Source organism: Triturus cristatus, chromosome 1_2 (assembly GCF_964204655.1).
Source record: "Triturus cristatus chromosome 1_2, aTriCri1.1, whole genome shotgun sequence".
Lineage (NCBI taxonomy): Eukaryota > Metazoa > Chordata > Amphibia > Caudata > Salamandridae > Triturus > Triturus cristatus.
In genome coordinates this window covers 588,484,073-588,499,729 of record NC_140580.1, presented here as the reverse complement: position 1 = coordinate 588,499,729, position 15,657 = coordinate 588,484,073, and the positions used below count along the sequence as shown (strand labels likewise).

The 15,657-nt window shown below is 42.8% G+C and overlaps 1 protein-coding gene across 6 annotated transcripts in view; it reads left to right on the top strand.

Annotated features, from left to right (window-relative positions):
- SH3PXD2A (SH3 and PX domains 2A) overlaps positions 1-15,657 on the top strand; it is an 822,832-nt gene that overhangs the window by 715,944 nt on the left and 91,231 nt on the right. For 5 of the 6 annotated variants that reach the window (XM_085606748.1, XM_085606734.1, XM_085606742.1 and 2 more), the window contains 2 exons: positions 4,834-4,947; positions 12,825-12,908. In XM_085606748.1, coding sequence (XP_085462874.1) covers positions 4,834-4,947; positions 12,825-12,908 — 198 coding nt within the window. The remainder of the gene's footprint in view (positions 1-4,833; positions 4,948-12,824; positions 12,909-15,657) is intronic. The other variant, XM_085606762.1, reaches the window with a different exon arrangement.

Genomic DNA, 15,657 nt, shown 5'->3' with positions numbered 1-15,657 from the left:
ATTTGTTAAAAGCGAGATATCAGGCTGCTTTAGGAGGATTAATAGAATTTTAATGTGTTTTTAGAACTGAATTGTCATAGTCATTATTTTAATCATTGACCGCCCTGTAATACTTTGTGTTTTAAATAGATATTTGACTCCTACCCGACCCGTTAGAACGGGGGGAACTGAGCACTCGAACTCGTCCACGAGCACCAGCCGCCATCTTAGGGCTGGCTCGGGACGCGTTCTAGCTCTTCTACACTTCCGGGAGAGAGCTATATAGTCCTCGCTCACCCAGGATGCGCAGCGGTCGTGCGCAGCGGGCGCGCGCCGAAGACGCGCCTAAGACAAGCCCGTCTGCGCCCGTCTGTGCCAGATCCGGGCCCAGGGCCACCCCCCCTGGTCCGGCTACCACTCACGAAGCCACAGCTACTCTATGCTACACCTCCGCACAGCTGAAACAGTGGAATACAGGTGTGGGTAGGTCTTGTAAATTACTATTGCCATGTAAACATTTGCCTACTGCACCCATATCTTGTGTAGGTTGCGCTTTTTCTTTGCCATCCCCACGGCTGCCGACAAACATTACGCCCTATTCCCAGGAATCCCTTAGCGCCTCCCCAGTTGTCGACCAATATGTAAAAGCAGCACTACTCAATGTACGCTCACTCCCCCAACATAGTCTGGTAATAAGGGAGACCATTATTAATCAAGAACTGGATATACTCTTTATTACCGAGTCTTGGGGAGATGATGCTTCCGGTCCGGATTTTGTACTGGCTACCCCACAAGGTTATTGTGTATCCAGACAAGATAGGACCTCAGGGCGAGGTGGAGGCTTAGCCATTATATATAGGGATACCTATCGGACCAAATGTAACCTTGTTCACAGCACTAATTGCGAAGCTGTTGCATTTACTATTAATCTCACCCAGAAACAAGCTTTTAAAGGGACACTTGTGTACAGACCTCCAGGAACACGTACTAAATTTTTGGCAGCTCTTACAGAAATTACGGAATCGGTAATAGATTCACCATGCTATACGATTCTTGGGGATTTTAATTTCCCGCTTGAAAACATGGATAATCAAGACACAGTCCAACTCATCGCTGATATGCAGGCAATAGGACTGCAGCAGCTAGTGAGGGGCCCCACGCATAATGCTGGCCATACACTGGACGGTGTATTTACCAACGACCCCAAAATTGAGACATCAGTATTATTTCCTTTGATATGGACTGATCATCAAGCTATAACCTTTAGGATTAAACAGTTACCACTCAAACTTTCTCAGAAGAAAGTCCGTCCGCTAGTGGGGGCACGGAGGTGGAATAAGGCAGATATGCCGTACTTTACTAATCTCCTGATGTCATCTATTCCAGAAAACACAGGTGATTCTGAGACCATGTCCGCAAATTTTCAGGATTGGATCTTAAAGGCAGCCAACCAAGTTGCACCTGAAAAATATTATCGCCCCAATAGAGCTACGCCATTTGCCCAATGGTACACAGAAGAACTGCGTCTCCAACGCCAATACTGTAGAAACCTTGAAAGGCGCTGGAGGAAAAATTACAGTCCCTCTGCTAAGCAAGAGTATAAGAGCGCTCTAGCTATTTATAAAAAAGCCATTAACACGCAAAAAATTCTTTTTTATACTGGCCAAATTGAACAAGCACATAATTCATCTAGGATGCTTTTTCAAGTCGTGAACTCTCTCTCTAGCCCAAAGGGACCTATAATTGACAACTCGCAGGAACTATGTGACTCATTAGCCACATTTTTTAAAACCAAGATAACGGATATTTATTCTACTTTTTCTAAGGAACAGTTAGGAAAAACTGATGTTACTTCCATCACTCATCCAATACCCAGCAACTCCTTTTTTGATCAATTTCAGCTAGCTACTGAAGATCAGATCAGTTCGCTCATCTGTAAGATCAAATCAGGTTCTCCACTTGACCCTTGCCCTCCTACAACAATGAATAAATTACAGAATGTTATCACACAGCCGCTAACTGAAATATGTAACACCATATTTAAATCCGGTGCCTACCCAGAGAGTTGGAAGAAGGCCATTGTTAAACCTTTAATTAAAAAACCTTCCTTGGACCCCACTATTTCGTCCAACTATAGGCCTATCGCTTGCCTCCCTTTTACGTCTAAAATCATAGAGGCAATTATGAATAAACAGCTTTCAGAGTTTATTGAACATCATAAACTCTTAGATGACACTCAGTTCGGTTTCCGGAGGGAACATGGAACTGAGACAGCACTAATAAAAGCCTCAGACGAAATCAGAGAGATTATGGACTTAGGAGGAGCTGCAGTTCTTATTTTATTGGACCTATCGGCGGCCTTTGACACGGTCGACCATACCATCTTGGTCGACCGTGTCGCAACCTTTGGGATCAATCATTTGGCCAAAGACCTTATAGCCTCCTTTTTATCTAATCGCAGACAGGCAGTAAAGCTGGGCAATTACTATTCACCCACTACTGAATTACCTTGTGGGGTCCCTCAAGGATCCTCGCTAAGTCCTACACTTTTTAACATTTATGTTTCGGACTTGGCGAGGGTCATTAAATCTTATGGGATGTGCCTGACTACCTACGCTGACGATACCCAGCTCGTGCTAGCGGTATACAAGAATGGCCCTGTGGTAGCAGCTAGGTTTCAGGAGGGGTTACTGGGTGTACAATCATGGATGCACAGTAACTGCCTGAAACTTAATGCGGAGAAAACTGAGGTTATGACCTTTGGCACAATCCATCCAGAATGGTCTCACATATGGTGGCCTAGTCAGATGGGCCCGCCTCCGATGCCAGCCACCAAGGTCAGAAATCTGGGAGTGATTTTTGATAACAAGTTATCTTTTGGATACCATGTTAACAAGGTCGTTTCGGCTACTTTCTTTGTATTGAAGAAAATAAAAAAACTCTTGCCGTATTTACCAGTCTCTGCAGGAAAAACACTAGTTACCACACTAGCATTTTCAAAATTAGATTATGGAAATGCTCTCTTCCTTGGCACACACAAATACATTTTAAACAAGCTTCAATCCGTCCAAAACATGGCAGCACGGATCCTGCTTAACATCCCTAGGCGACATTCCACTTCTGCAGCCATACGCCATCTTCATTGGCTAAGGGTTGAGAACAGGATCAAATTTAAGGCCCTTTGTATAGCCTATAAGGCCATTCATCAAATAGGACCTAAGTTTTTAAAAGAAGCTTTTCAGGTGTACATCCCAAAAAAAAATCTTAAGATCAGCAGCTAGCCATCTTTTGAATGTCCCCCGCACAAGAACGGCCACCTGGGGTGACAGGAGATTTTTGGTAACAACGCCTGTGCTCTGGAACTTACTTCCTTTGCACATTAAAACTGCACCCACCCTTGTTAACTTTCGCAAATTATTGAAGACCTGGCTTTTTAATCAATGAGAATGCGGTCTGATCTGTGCTGTAATCTGGAGTATCTCGCTGCGCCTAGACACCTTAGGGTATTAGTTGCGCACAAAAATCTCATAAATAAATAAATAAATAAATCAACTTGTTTCAATAAATCAAAAAAAGTCTGATCTTGACAGAGGTTATGTTAGTAGATAATGAAGTAGGATCAGTCTGGGACTGATTCATCTGAACAGCGTCCCAAATTTCCGAACTGCATGTTTGAATGGTTTAGCCCAAGTACTCTTTTAGACTGATTAAAAAGCAGCCTTATTCAGTTTTAAATGAGTATAATAATGGAGGTTGTATTCTGGCTTCTGATGTTTAAACCTCCTCACCTCAAGTCTGTCTCAACTATTTAAACCCTTATTAGAGGCATTCTTTACATTTTCTATATTGTTCCTCAAATTTTCAAATTTGTATATAATTATGAGTTTCTCAGGAGATCTGATGTTTATTATTAAACTGGAATATACCTTACTTTGTGAACTGAGTGACCAACTTGAACTAAAAGTCTAAAGAACTTGGTAAATAGTATGATATTCCACTTGGAGTTTGGCACCTCTTACACTCGCCTCCTTCATACTAATATGCGCCAATATCTTGAGTCGTTTATTGGTGACTACTTATCTACGCCATCCTGATTTATAGTTTGTTTCTAGGCCGACAAGTACTCTTTGTGCTAACAGAGCCGAATTAAATGATCAGCTATACCGAATTATGCAGTTGAATGTCTTCAAGATGCCAGCAGCAGAAACAGCGGTTTCATTCACTTTCCTATTATTAGGAATGTTTCCCTTTTAATTGTTTTTTGGTGCTTAGCTTGCATGAAACCCATGCAGGGCGCACGTGTTCTCCTTTTGTATGATCACTTCCACACCACTGCAATGCATTAACTTGTTTTTCTTTGCCTCCGACTACAAAATGTTTTATTTCTGGAACAAAGCAACCATATTTAGCCCCATGTGTGCTACATGAAAAAATTAGGGAAACCGGTTTGCACAAGGCAAGATGTAGTAAAGACTTGCATCGCACTGCTGAATTTAATTTCCTCGTCTTTCATGCAGAATGAAGAATAGTCCTATAGCTGGCGCAGCAGTATTGCTCTCTTGTGCAGACAGAAGTACAGGGGAGTCCAGCATTGGTCTACTTGGCTACATTCATGGCCGACCTTAAGAATATGCACATAGGATAAAATTACATAGACTAAATCTGAATATGAATCACTCACATAATCGCCCACTGTCATGAAAATACGGCATTGATCCAGTCTTTGTGCACCAGTGTTAGATAACCTGCTAATAGTAGACAATATAAAGCCTAACTAGCTATGTTGGCATTGTAAGCAGTTTGGTAGTCCTCTCACTGATCAATAATTGGGCTTGTTTTTTTTTTGTTTTTCAGGCTGGTGGTTTGTGAGCACCGCAGAAGAGCAGGGCTGGGTCCCTGCAACTTACCTGGAGTGTCAGAATGGAACAAAAGATGACTCTGACATTAACACCTCGAAAATGGGAGAAGGTACAGACTCGACTTTTGGAGACTTATGCCATTCAGTAATTACTTATAGATTGTGCATATGGAATTGTGTAGTCTTCACGCCCTCTTGTCTAGCCTTGTTGACCAGGCAATGTCATGCAAGTTAAATTAAACCGTATCAGGATGCTAAAAATTGCCTGGTTGTTTTGAAGCTAATATGCATATCAATGTGCTAAGGGGTTGAGCAAACAAGGGAAGGCTTTTGTACCATACTGCAATTCCATAATGTTAGTTGCAAGCTTCACCTTTACTCAAGCTCAGAGCAATTGATAAACCATATAGTTGAACTCAGCAATGCGTACACTCAGGACACTGCGGAGGGACGTCTCCACATCAGATGTCACTTACTCATTGAGGTTTATGTGTGGCCAACCACTTTACAGTTAAAACAGGCTGAGGGTGTCCCTTTCTGAGAGAGAAAAAAGCCCTGTGGTCTGGTCTACGTCCACCCACAGCTCCCTGACGTCTACCTGCAGTACAGGTTCATAATCTTGACAGGAAAATGACCTCTGGAGAGTCCATTGTTATTTTGTAGGTACCTTGCTATGTGTTTTTGCGCCCTAGATAAGCTATGTTTATTTGCTACCCATCTCCTTTACCTGTTCAATGGACTCGTGAGTGAAGCTCCCCCGGCAGGCCTGCATACCCATTGCAAAGATGATTTTAGTTACACCTCTGCAGAAGATAGTGTCACTACTTCTCCTATTCTAGCAGGGTTGTATTCTGTCCCACCTTGCTCTCCTGTCCGGCTTCAACTATTATGCTCTATCTGGGCCTACCAGACAAGCATAAAACCATGAGCCCAAGCAAGGTCTCGCTTTTAGTCTTCCCACCCTACCAAGAACAGACGATGATGCCACACTTGCGATCAATACTTTACCTACATATGAAATGTGTGGGGTGGGTGTTGCACAGTCTCTGCACACTGCCAGTCTCCTTTGTGCGTTTTCTCTGGGATGCATCAAGACTCCCTGTTTTTCATGGGATAACAAGCTTCCTGCTCTGCCACCATCCTCACAACATAGTCAACCATTTATTTATCTGTTGTCACGCCTGTGCAAAGAGGACTTTTGCATTTTGGTCCATTATTTCATTTAAATTTGATAGCTTTATCAGTATGCTGATATTGCCCATTACATTCATCGCAACTTTTATTGTTTCACAAGCAGTGTTGGCGATTTACAATCCTATATTTTAGCCTAGATCTGTTCAAGTAATTAAAAAAGACACTAATTTTCGGACTCTGTGAGTAACCAGAAATAAACTAATAGTTCGAACCGGAACCTTTTTCCTTTCTTTGAGTTTGCCTGCTCCCCACCTCTTTTTCTGGCCATTGGCTGAATCTGCCTCGCTCTATCTGGTCCTTTCCAAGAAAGTAAACGTGATAGGTTGAGTCTGCAGTTGTCTGTAGAGCTGTACAAATAGAGGAGCACGGGCTGAACAAGGGGGAGTTGGGCTTGAGAGGTGACTGTGCCATTAGAGCAGCAGCAGGTGCCGAGCCATCCAAAGGCCTTTAATGGAATGTAAAAATATGAAGAGACCATAAATAGTAACATTTTACATAACAATTGTACGCAAATTCTAATAACCATGTATTAATAGATGTATATTTTAATAAAGGTCCCCATGAAAGATTATAAAAGGAAATGGCCCGATTGTGGTGCCATGAATGAACCAAAAGACTCCTATATTTTATGTGTACTGCACAATATATAAAACGGTCAAAAGTATTGTTACATATGAAGCTAAATATAGCATGTCATAAATGATTGAATTACTTTTAGCTTCTAGGTCGTCTGAAATGTTTAAAGAGAAATCGGCACAGTGATGTACAATTGTTTGCACAAGATCACACAAATGGGTATAAGTAGAAGAAGCCGAGATGTGGACCAAGGTTTCCTGGTCACTCAGTGTCAAATGCAGCCTTAGGAGTCATCTCCTCCTTGTTTTACGGGAACGGACAAAGCTTTGCATATATTTGCATTTCGAAAGAGAACTCCGTTTACTGTGTTCAGCAAAGCCTCTGGAAATTATACAAATTAACCTGAAACTAAATAAGAATTATTTGTAGAAGTAAAATAAAGGGAGAGGGCACAGAAGTTAATAATTATCGGCAAATTTAGTAAAAAAAAAAATCCAGCAAACGACATTAAACTGCACCATTCTTGTTCTTCATGGTTTGCTAAAGCAAACCGATTTCCTAAGAAACGAGTAGATGAGAGCACGCGCGCTGTCAATCAGAGTGAAGTTGCAGAAGGTGTAATTCGACTTGTTGTCAAGTTACCAGCTCTCAGTAGACGGATCTAAGAAGTAAACTTGACTCGCTGTTTATCATAATTTTGTGTTGAATTATGCCCAGACAGCTCTCCGTCATTAAACAGACCCATGTGTTTTTTATACGGAAGAGCAGTGAAGTGGCCGGAGTGTGTGTTGTGACACTAAAGGGGAGCCGGGCATTTGACCCGAGTGCAGAACAGGTACCCTTGGTCTGCCCCCTAACATGTAAACCCTTGAGTTTGGAAATCCTGTTACCTACAGTTTTCACACATGCTTTTTTTTAAACTCCAGAGGCCATATCATTGGCAGCAAGAACCCGTTACAGTCACATGACATCAGAACTGCTCCTAGGGGCCGGAAGAAGTATCAGTCTGTTTAGTCAACAGGCAAATGTTAAAAAAAAACAAAGAAAAAAACACAACACACACGTTGATTTAGTGGCTTATTTTGTCAGCAGCTGATGCCAAAGTGTCTTCCCCGACCACTTTTTTTTTTTTTTTTTTAGCAACAAGATGTATAACAGGAACAGGTTATCCTGAGCACCACCAAATGTGTGTTATGAAATCATGATCGCCGAAGAAAGGCGAGTGAGGAGCGCTCTCTGCCACTCGGGCCAGAATGATTTAAATTTTGGTATCAAGTGTCCTGAATGGAGGACTAGAAAGGAATTGTGATTGAACAGAAACCTATTTTAAGCATTTGACGTCTGGAATAGAGAGATATTTGAGAGCCCTGATGAAGTCAGAGATGCGAACGCATCATGTCCGACGAAACACGTGTTGGCTTTTTGGAGAACATTGTAGCGTGTCAAGAAAGGATGAATAGTGATCTGTGACGAGAGTATCTCAAGAATAAACATCGGAGTGGAAAGAAGACGGATTGGACTCTGATTTCATAACACACATTTAGAGAACGCTACACTGCTTATTATCTCGGGCTTTCTAATATGCAAAGTCCCGCCTGCAAACTGGTCCTTAACACAGTAATGCAGCCATGCCATCGATTAAGTTCACTGTGTATCATTTCAGTGGATAATTGCTGAAATTGTACATGAGAAATTTTTCGTTTTAACTTTTGTGCCTTTTGGGAATTCTGGAGGCAATGGTCATTGATGAGAAGATCTTTCCAGTTGGAAGTTGCTATTTTCACGCCTATTTGTTTTATTTTCTTAGTCCCAAAATTAGTTTAAATGGATTTTTTATTTTTTTTATTTCTTTTTATTAAGTAGTTCGACCAAAACACATCAATTAGTTACAGGTAGACGACTTCATCATTTCTCATTGACATTGTACACATTCCAAAATATACACAGTGATTATATTGAGTAGATCAAGAGGATTCAAGCGCATCAGTCTCTATCTGCCGGTCTGGCGGGTGACAGATATCGCCCCTGAAACGATTCCATGCTTCCCACACCTTATTCCATTTCCCTGGGCATCCCCTGGCAATGTAGACTGATTTCTCCCTAAACATGCAGCAGTCTAGATCCTCCTTCCACCTCCCTACTTGAGGCGGTTGACAAGCGCCCCACTGTTGAGCGATGTTACGCTTCGCTACCATGAATGCTAGCGTTGCCCATTGCGTGGTGTAAGTGGTGAGATCTGTGGGTTCCCAGACATTTAATGTGCATCTACGAGCCTCTGGCTGCAAGTCGACCCCCAGGAGCGCTCGCAATGTGTGATGGACCTCTCTCCAGTATGATTGTATATATTGGCAGTGCCACAATATATGAATGTATGTGCCCAGTTACTCACATCCCCTTCTGCACTCTCCACTTTCTAAATGACCCATTCGAACCAGGCCAGGACCTGTAACGTAGGTTCTATGCAGTATTTTAAGCTGCACTAATCTCAGCCTCGCCTGGATTTCTACTACCCGTGGTGAAGAGACCGCCTCCTGCCATTCTTCATCGTCTAATTCTAGGCCATCTTCGTTCCAGTGTCTTTTAAGGGTTTGCAAAGGATCTTCCTAGTTTAAATGTTTTTGATGGTAAACCTTATAAATGAACAATGAAAGATGCAATGCAGCTGCCGGGATGTAAACGTTTCCTGAAAAGTTTTGTGGGGTAGCAGGACTGTCCTTATGTAATAGAGAGGGGGCGGGACGGGCCAAATGACAAATTAACAGGAATAAGCTGAAAAAATGACTGAGAAGGGGCAGCCACTTGGTTTTATCATTTCCGGTGGTGCAGCAGGCGTCATGGGCCCTAAAGTAAGGAAGACAAAAATGGGTACCGGAGGATCCTGGTTGGGTAGTGAAAAGAAGCCATAATCTGGGTGCAGAAGGACACTTGGGTATTTCAAGCCCCGGTGCCAATGCACCTGCTGTACCATTGATACCTATGCCCCTGACCACTCCTTCAAAAAGTCTCGCATAATGTGAAAACATTGGTGATGTGAGGCCTTCCAAGTGCATGATTGACCATTCCAGGTAATATACGAAGGAACACAAAATATTTCTGAAATGTTGATGCAGGCAAATGTTGCTGTTGCTAAAGGAACATCAATAGCACATGCCTTCCTGCAGACTCAATCACCTGGGGAAAGGCATGAGCCATATAGCATAGCTGCCATTGCGCACCCTTGCAAAATCTTTCAGTCAACAGAAAAGGGCAGCGTTGTCAGTCACCAAACACAAGAGCAGTGTGACTTGGTTTAAGCTTTCACCATAGGACATGGATTGTGGGACTGGTACGTATTGATATATTGATTGTAGGATGTAGAAGATAAAGTCATTGAGTGCAGAGCAGAACAAAAGGCTGTACTAAGCAAAGGCATGGGGTCATTTTGGTGGTTTCCTGGGACACTGAGTTTGTCCCTTCCGACACATTGTTGTCAAGCAGAGATTCCAAAACCAAGTTTCTACAACGACTATCCAACATATGTAGTGCTTTATTAAGGATATGGAAGATAAAGTGCTCTAAGTGTTGTGTAAAACAAAAAGCTATCATATGCAGGGACATGGGACATTTTGGTGGTTTTCCTAGGTCACTGAGATCAACCCTTCCAATACATTGTTTTCAATCGCAGATTTCAAAAACATATTACTACAACTATCCAACAGATGTAGTGCCCTACAGGGATTATGAGCAACATCTGGCCTCTACCTGTCCTATAAAGTGCATCAAGAACTTAAAGCCCACATTAAGTGCTGCATGTGTGAGAACCATACACTTGATAATAGCACACCTACAGCACTGGACCCCTAGGCTAATGAACAACTCTCTTAATAGACGTTTAAGTTCATAACATAATACAGAACATGCAGGTTATCAAGGCATGTTCAATCTGGGAATATTGGTACCTTGTTAAATGGGGCCCACCTGCTGGATAGAGAATACTCTACTTGTTTCATTCAGTCATGCAGAAACAACTGAATTGGCTACTTTCCAGTAGCATGGCAAACTCATTAAAACCCTCAACCATGCCAAGTTGGCTTTCTCAACTGATGGGCGGGAATGAGTCATCACCAGTGTCAACTAGCATGACCTCAAGACCTACGTGGATACGAATGGGGCTATCTACATCTCAGGAGTTTTAGCATGCTTAATCAAACCATTCTCCTACCCAACCATGTGATTTTAATATTCAAGACCGTGTCTTAGCTTGGACTTCATCTTTTATTTCAACACTCTCCACATCATCTGCACACCACCTTTCTTGTCTCCAGTTCCATCTCTGACAAATGGCTCCCCAGCAGGCTTTCCTTTACCTGATGTAGTCCTTCAGTCTGATCGGCTACAGTTACTTTGGCAACAAACTCAACTTTCATAATAAAACCACAAATAGAGCTTCTGATTTCAGAATTTAGATTCTTTCTTGTCACAGTCATTGAGTGGGTGACTGGAAATAGTATATAGTGTTTGAGTCGCTTTAGATGATGACCCTATTCATCGGCGCCCAAGCCAAACCGGCTTCCAAATCTTAATTTCATTGTCTAATACAGGTCAATCTTCTACATTTGCCCATCTGGGGCAATCCACTATTGGATTAGTGATCATATTCAAGGTACACCAACACACATTATAGGGATGTAGCAAAATATCTATGTATATACCAATAGGTGCAAAATATAGTGGCAAGACTTTCATATCATCTTCAACTTTGGAGCGTTAAATTTCAAGCTTTGCCTAATCTACACTGCCTTCTAGCCAGTGGAGTTTCCTTCAAGGCCCTGTGTATCAGCTACCTTGTCTTATATGCATGGCATTGACCTGAACATCCGTCGATGAACTTTTGCCCCACTGAGCCATTTCTTGCATTTTACTCGAACTCCAGCTCCGACAATTCAGCTCATTTTGACACAAAGGCTTCGCGTTCCCTGCTTAATTTTCCCAAAATTTGAACTCCCTTCTGACTGGCTTTAGAAATAATAACAATCACATTGCCTTCGAAAGTGCTATCCTGATATAGCTGTTTTCCAAAACATAGCTATCACTATAATTTGCTCTGAGGAAGGAACACTGTCAGGTGCACCCTATACTAGCATAGACCTTATATGTACATCTTGGTCACCACTTCAAGATCAGCTTGCCTTTCTGACCTTCACTCACACACTTTGACACTCATGTGCTGTCATTTACCCACACATACCATCCTGCTGTGCCTGTCTGCTCTCGCACAAGTCTTTGCCCAATGCGCCTCGTTCAACACTATTTCCAACCACCCTTCAAGCGCTATGCTGTATCCAGCACACTTCAACATGACTGGAACACCACTCCGGCCCTCCCACGCAAATACCCCAACTCTTTACATTTAGGAGTCACTAGCCAACACCTTGAACGCCCATGTGTGTGTATTCTAATGCATCCTTACAAGGTTAAAGAAGAACTTTTCAAAGTCACAAAGTGGCACCAGTGCACTATAAAAATGACAACAGTGAGAAGCAATGATTCTAGGCTTCCCATTTGTATGCTGATGTCTGTCTGGGGTTTGAGTCTCCTTGTGATAACCTTCATTAGTGGTCCCCTTTAAAGGCGAATCTCATTCAGGACTGTAACTGTCTTCAGACTAGAGATGCATTCAGCCAGTTCCTCGTTCTGCATACCATTATCAGTGGCAGAGGCTTCGAGACCAAGTAGAGACACTAACACTGTGTGGAATCTCTTTCATGCGGACCTCGTGGTTTGAGAGTTACTCAATGTAGTTTATTTTTGGAAGCCAAACATTTGGTTTGCAAAACACTTGGCAGCTCGTTGCACGTTTGTTCATACATTTAAAAAGAATTAGAGGCTGAGCTGTAATTTATTTGGCCTCATGATCGAACACATGATCTGTCCACTCTGTAGATCATGTGTGCTAAATTAGGACATGTTGTTCCAAAACATCGAGAGGTTGCAAGCAATAAAAGGGTATTCTTCTTTGTTTTCAAAGAGAAGACCGTGATTCTTCTGTACTTGCATCCAGATCTCAAAAGGTTCACCTGTTTCCTCCATTTGACTAATACATATCACTTTTTGCATTCCATGTAATCACTTAGAGTGTCATGCTGGTCTTCCATGTAATTTTCATGGTTATTTTTTGTTCTCATCTCCCCATCATCTTCCTTTCTTTTTCTTTGTTTTCATTCATGTTTCCCACCAGTTACTAAGAGACGCAAAGCTCACCTGCGGCGCCTGGACCGGCGATGGACTCTGGGTGGCATGGTCAACAGGCAGCAGAGTCGAGGTGAATTGACTTGCATGACTGGGTCACATGTGTGGCAAACTGATACTGCATTAAAGTGCATGAGAACATATTGGTTAAAGTTGTCTGTGCGCTTCCTACTCCCCATGTTGCTGTTTTATTCTTTGTGCTTCTACCATTTTTTGTCACTTTTGCCAAAAATGTCTTCATAATCCCATTTCATGACTGTCATTTTTTGCATACAAGGGGAGCGTTTCTTTAAATAAATCTGTGATGTGCTAACACTGGGCAATACCACCATAACCTTTCCTTGGGGTGTGGGGGGGGGGGGGCGGGGTAGGAGAACCCTGCACCTGAAAGGATCCTGAACACATTTGGGAAGGGGATGGGATATTGTTGAAGCACCCTTCTGAGTTGATGGTGAGTTCTGAAGGTGAGGCTCTGTATGGAGTCTGAATGTGGCTTGATCCTTGTTCTGGTTGCTGAGAATGACCTCACCTGGCTTGGTATGGGTAATATTGGCCTGGGTTTGAAGGTGCTATCCTGGCGCATGGCGGAGATTGTGTCCCTGTTCTGAAGAAGGTGACCATGGGCATCATTACACATGCAGCACACTTTCCTTCATTGAGCTGGGCGCACCTTTAAAAAGGTGTGCCCGACCCAATGAAGGACAGTGTGCCGCATTATGGATAATGCACTGCCCCAAGGGCAGCAGCGAACTGGTGCTGACCAGGGGGCAGCGCACTCACGTGAAATTCGGAGCGACTGCCTTAAAGCTGCTTTGTGTTTCACTGTGCAGGCGGCAGCCCGCCTGCCCTTTTAAAGGGGATAGAGATCCCCTTGCTGCAAGGGGATGTCTGGGGGATCCATGGGACCCCCTTTCCCCCTTCAGAGGGCTGCTCTCAGTTGGCACACTGACAGTGCGCCACTTTATAGCATGAGCACTGTTAGTGCCCCTCATGAGGGCTTCTTTGCCTCTGAGCCCGTGTCTGTAATACTGCACGGGCACAGAGGCAAAGGGATTCTCTCATTTGCATTGGGGACGCTCTCATGCAAATGAGGGAACGCCCACTTGAAGATAGTGCTGGTTGCGCAGAGGTGGGGGAGTTGGACGAACAGGAATGGCAGGACGCGCTAGAGTCCCCGCGGGAGGTGGCGACCCCTTCCAGATTAAAACTCGTCCAACTTAAAATACTGCACAGAACATATTACACACGGTCGACACTACATAAAATAGGGAGGGCAGACACGCCACTTTGTCTGAGGGGTTGTGGGCTCACTGGTTCTTTCTATCACACAATATGGAACTGCCCCCCACATTGCACAATACTGGAGGGCGGTTATGGCGACGATCACCCAGGTGTGTGGTTTTGAACCTCGGAAGTGTTTGCTTAATGTGTGGGAGCCCACAGATCTAAATCACGCAGCACTGGATTGGGCAACACTCAGCATCACCCTAGCCAAAAGGAACATTGCAAGACATTGGGGAGCCCAAGCAATACCCTCCCACCGGCAGTGGTGTCATGAACTCGATAGCTCAAAGAATGTATAATGACAGCTGTAGTGCACTCAATGTATTCGAGGTATCAATTTAGCATCATGTGCATTAAAGTTCTGAGGTTGGTGTGCTCGCTTTGAGGTGGTTCCACCCGACCACCGATTCAAAAGAAGTAAATAAACCAGGACCTAGTAGTTCTGGACAAAGAGAGCACTACCGGGGGTACTCAATCTTGAGTGTTCACAAATTGTTCATTCAATAGTCTAAACAGTGAAAACCAGTATTACACTTAAATTAATGACACCAATCATAAAGTGTTGTACTCAAAAAGAACGATGATAAACGCTGGAAGACGAAATTCTCCAATTCTTCTTTATTCAGAAGAAAGTTCGTAAAATGGTGGAGAAGTTTCAATTAGAGGATTTCAAATGCTTGACATTCAAAGCAAGACTGTTCCCAATGCATTTCGGGTGTTCTAAGCACCCTTTTTCAGGGGAAATCTACGATAAATGTATTCAAATATGTACTGTGTAAGAATATACATAAATATTTCATCATAATCAAATACATAATGGTGAAGCGGCCTTACAATTGCCGGGAGGGAAGCATTTAAATAATGGAAAAGATGGTTGTTGGAACGTGAGATTAGCGTTAAAGTTCACAAGGAGAAATCCAGATGGTATAACCAAAGACACCAAGTAACTCTCGTGGGTTAGTGCTGTCGACGGCTTATTGATTGTAATGTGAGAAAGAAATTGATAAGGAAGAGCCCGGAAAGAAAAGAAATCCAATAACTACCGTTACCAAAAAGAGTAAGAGGTGATAAAGAGGATTTTCAAAAATTAAAAAAACGTGTATTATAAATCTTTAAAGTGGGTATGTTTACTTTACCTTGGAATGACAGTCCTGGTGGTTAACCCATGTGTAACTGAGCTGATGGCCAATAATATTGTACACAAGTGGTGCGATCAGCAGTCTCTCACAGGCGGTGGTGTCAAATGAGTTGTCTCAATATCTAACCGGGAAAATGATACAAATGCCCTGAGTTACTCGCATAAAATATAAATCATGTGAAATAGTGTCCCGTTTCTTATGCAATAGAAGTGTGTCTCTCACCTATGTGTACATAGGACGCCGGATACCTTACTCGAGACTTGACTCCAAGTGGTGGAAGGATCTATTCTCTACGAAACGAAAAAATAAGAGAGAGGATTCTGTGTAATATAAATTAACTATGTGCGCGCAGTAAATGAGAGTTACTCTACAGATAAAATGCACTTACTGGTGTCGAAT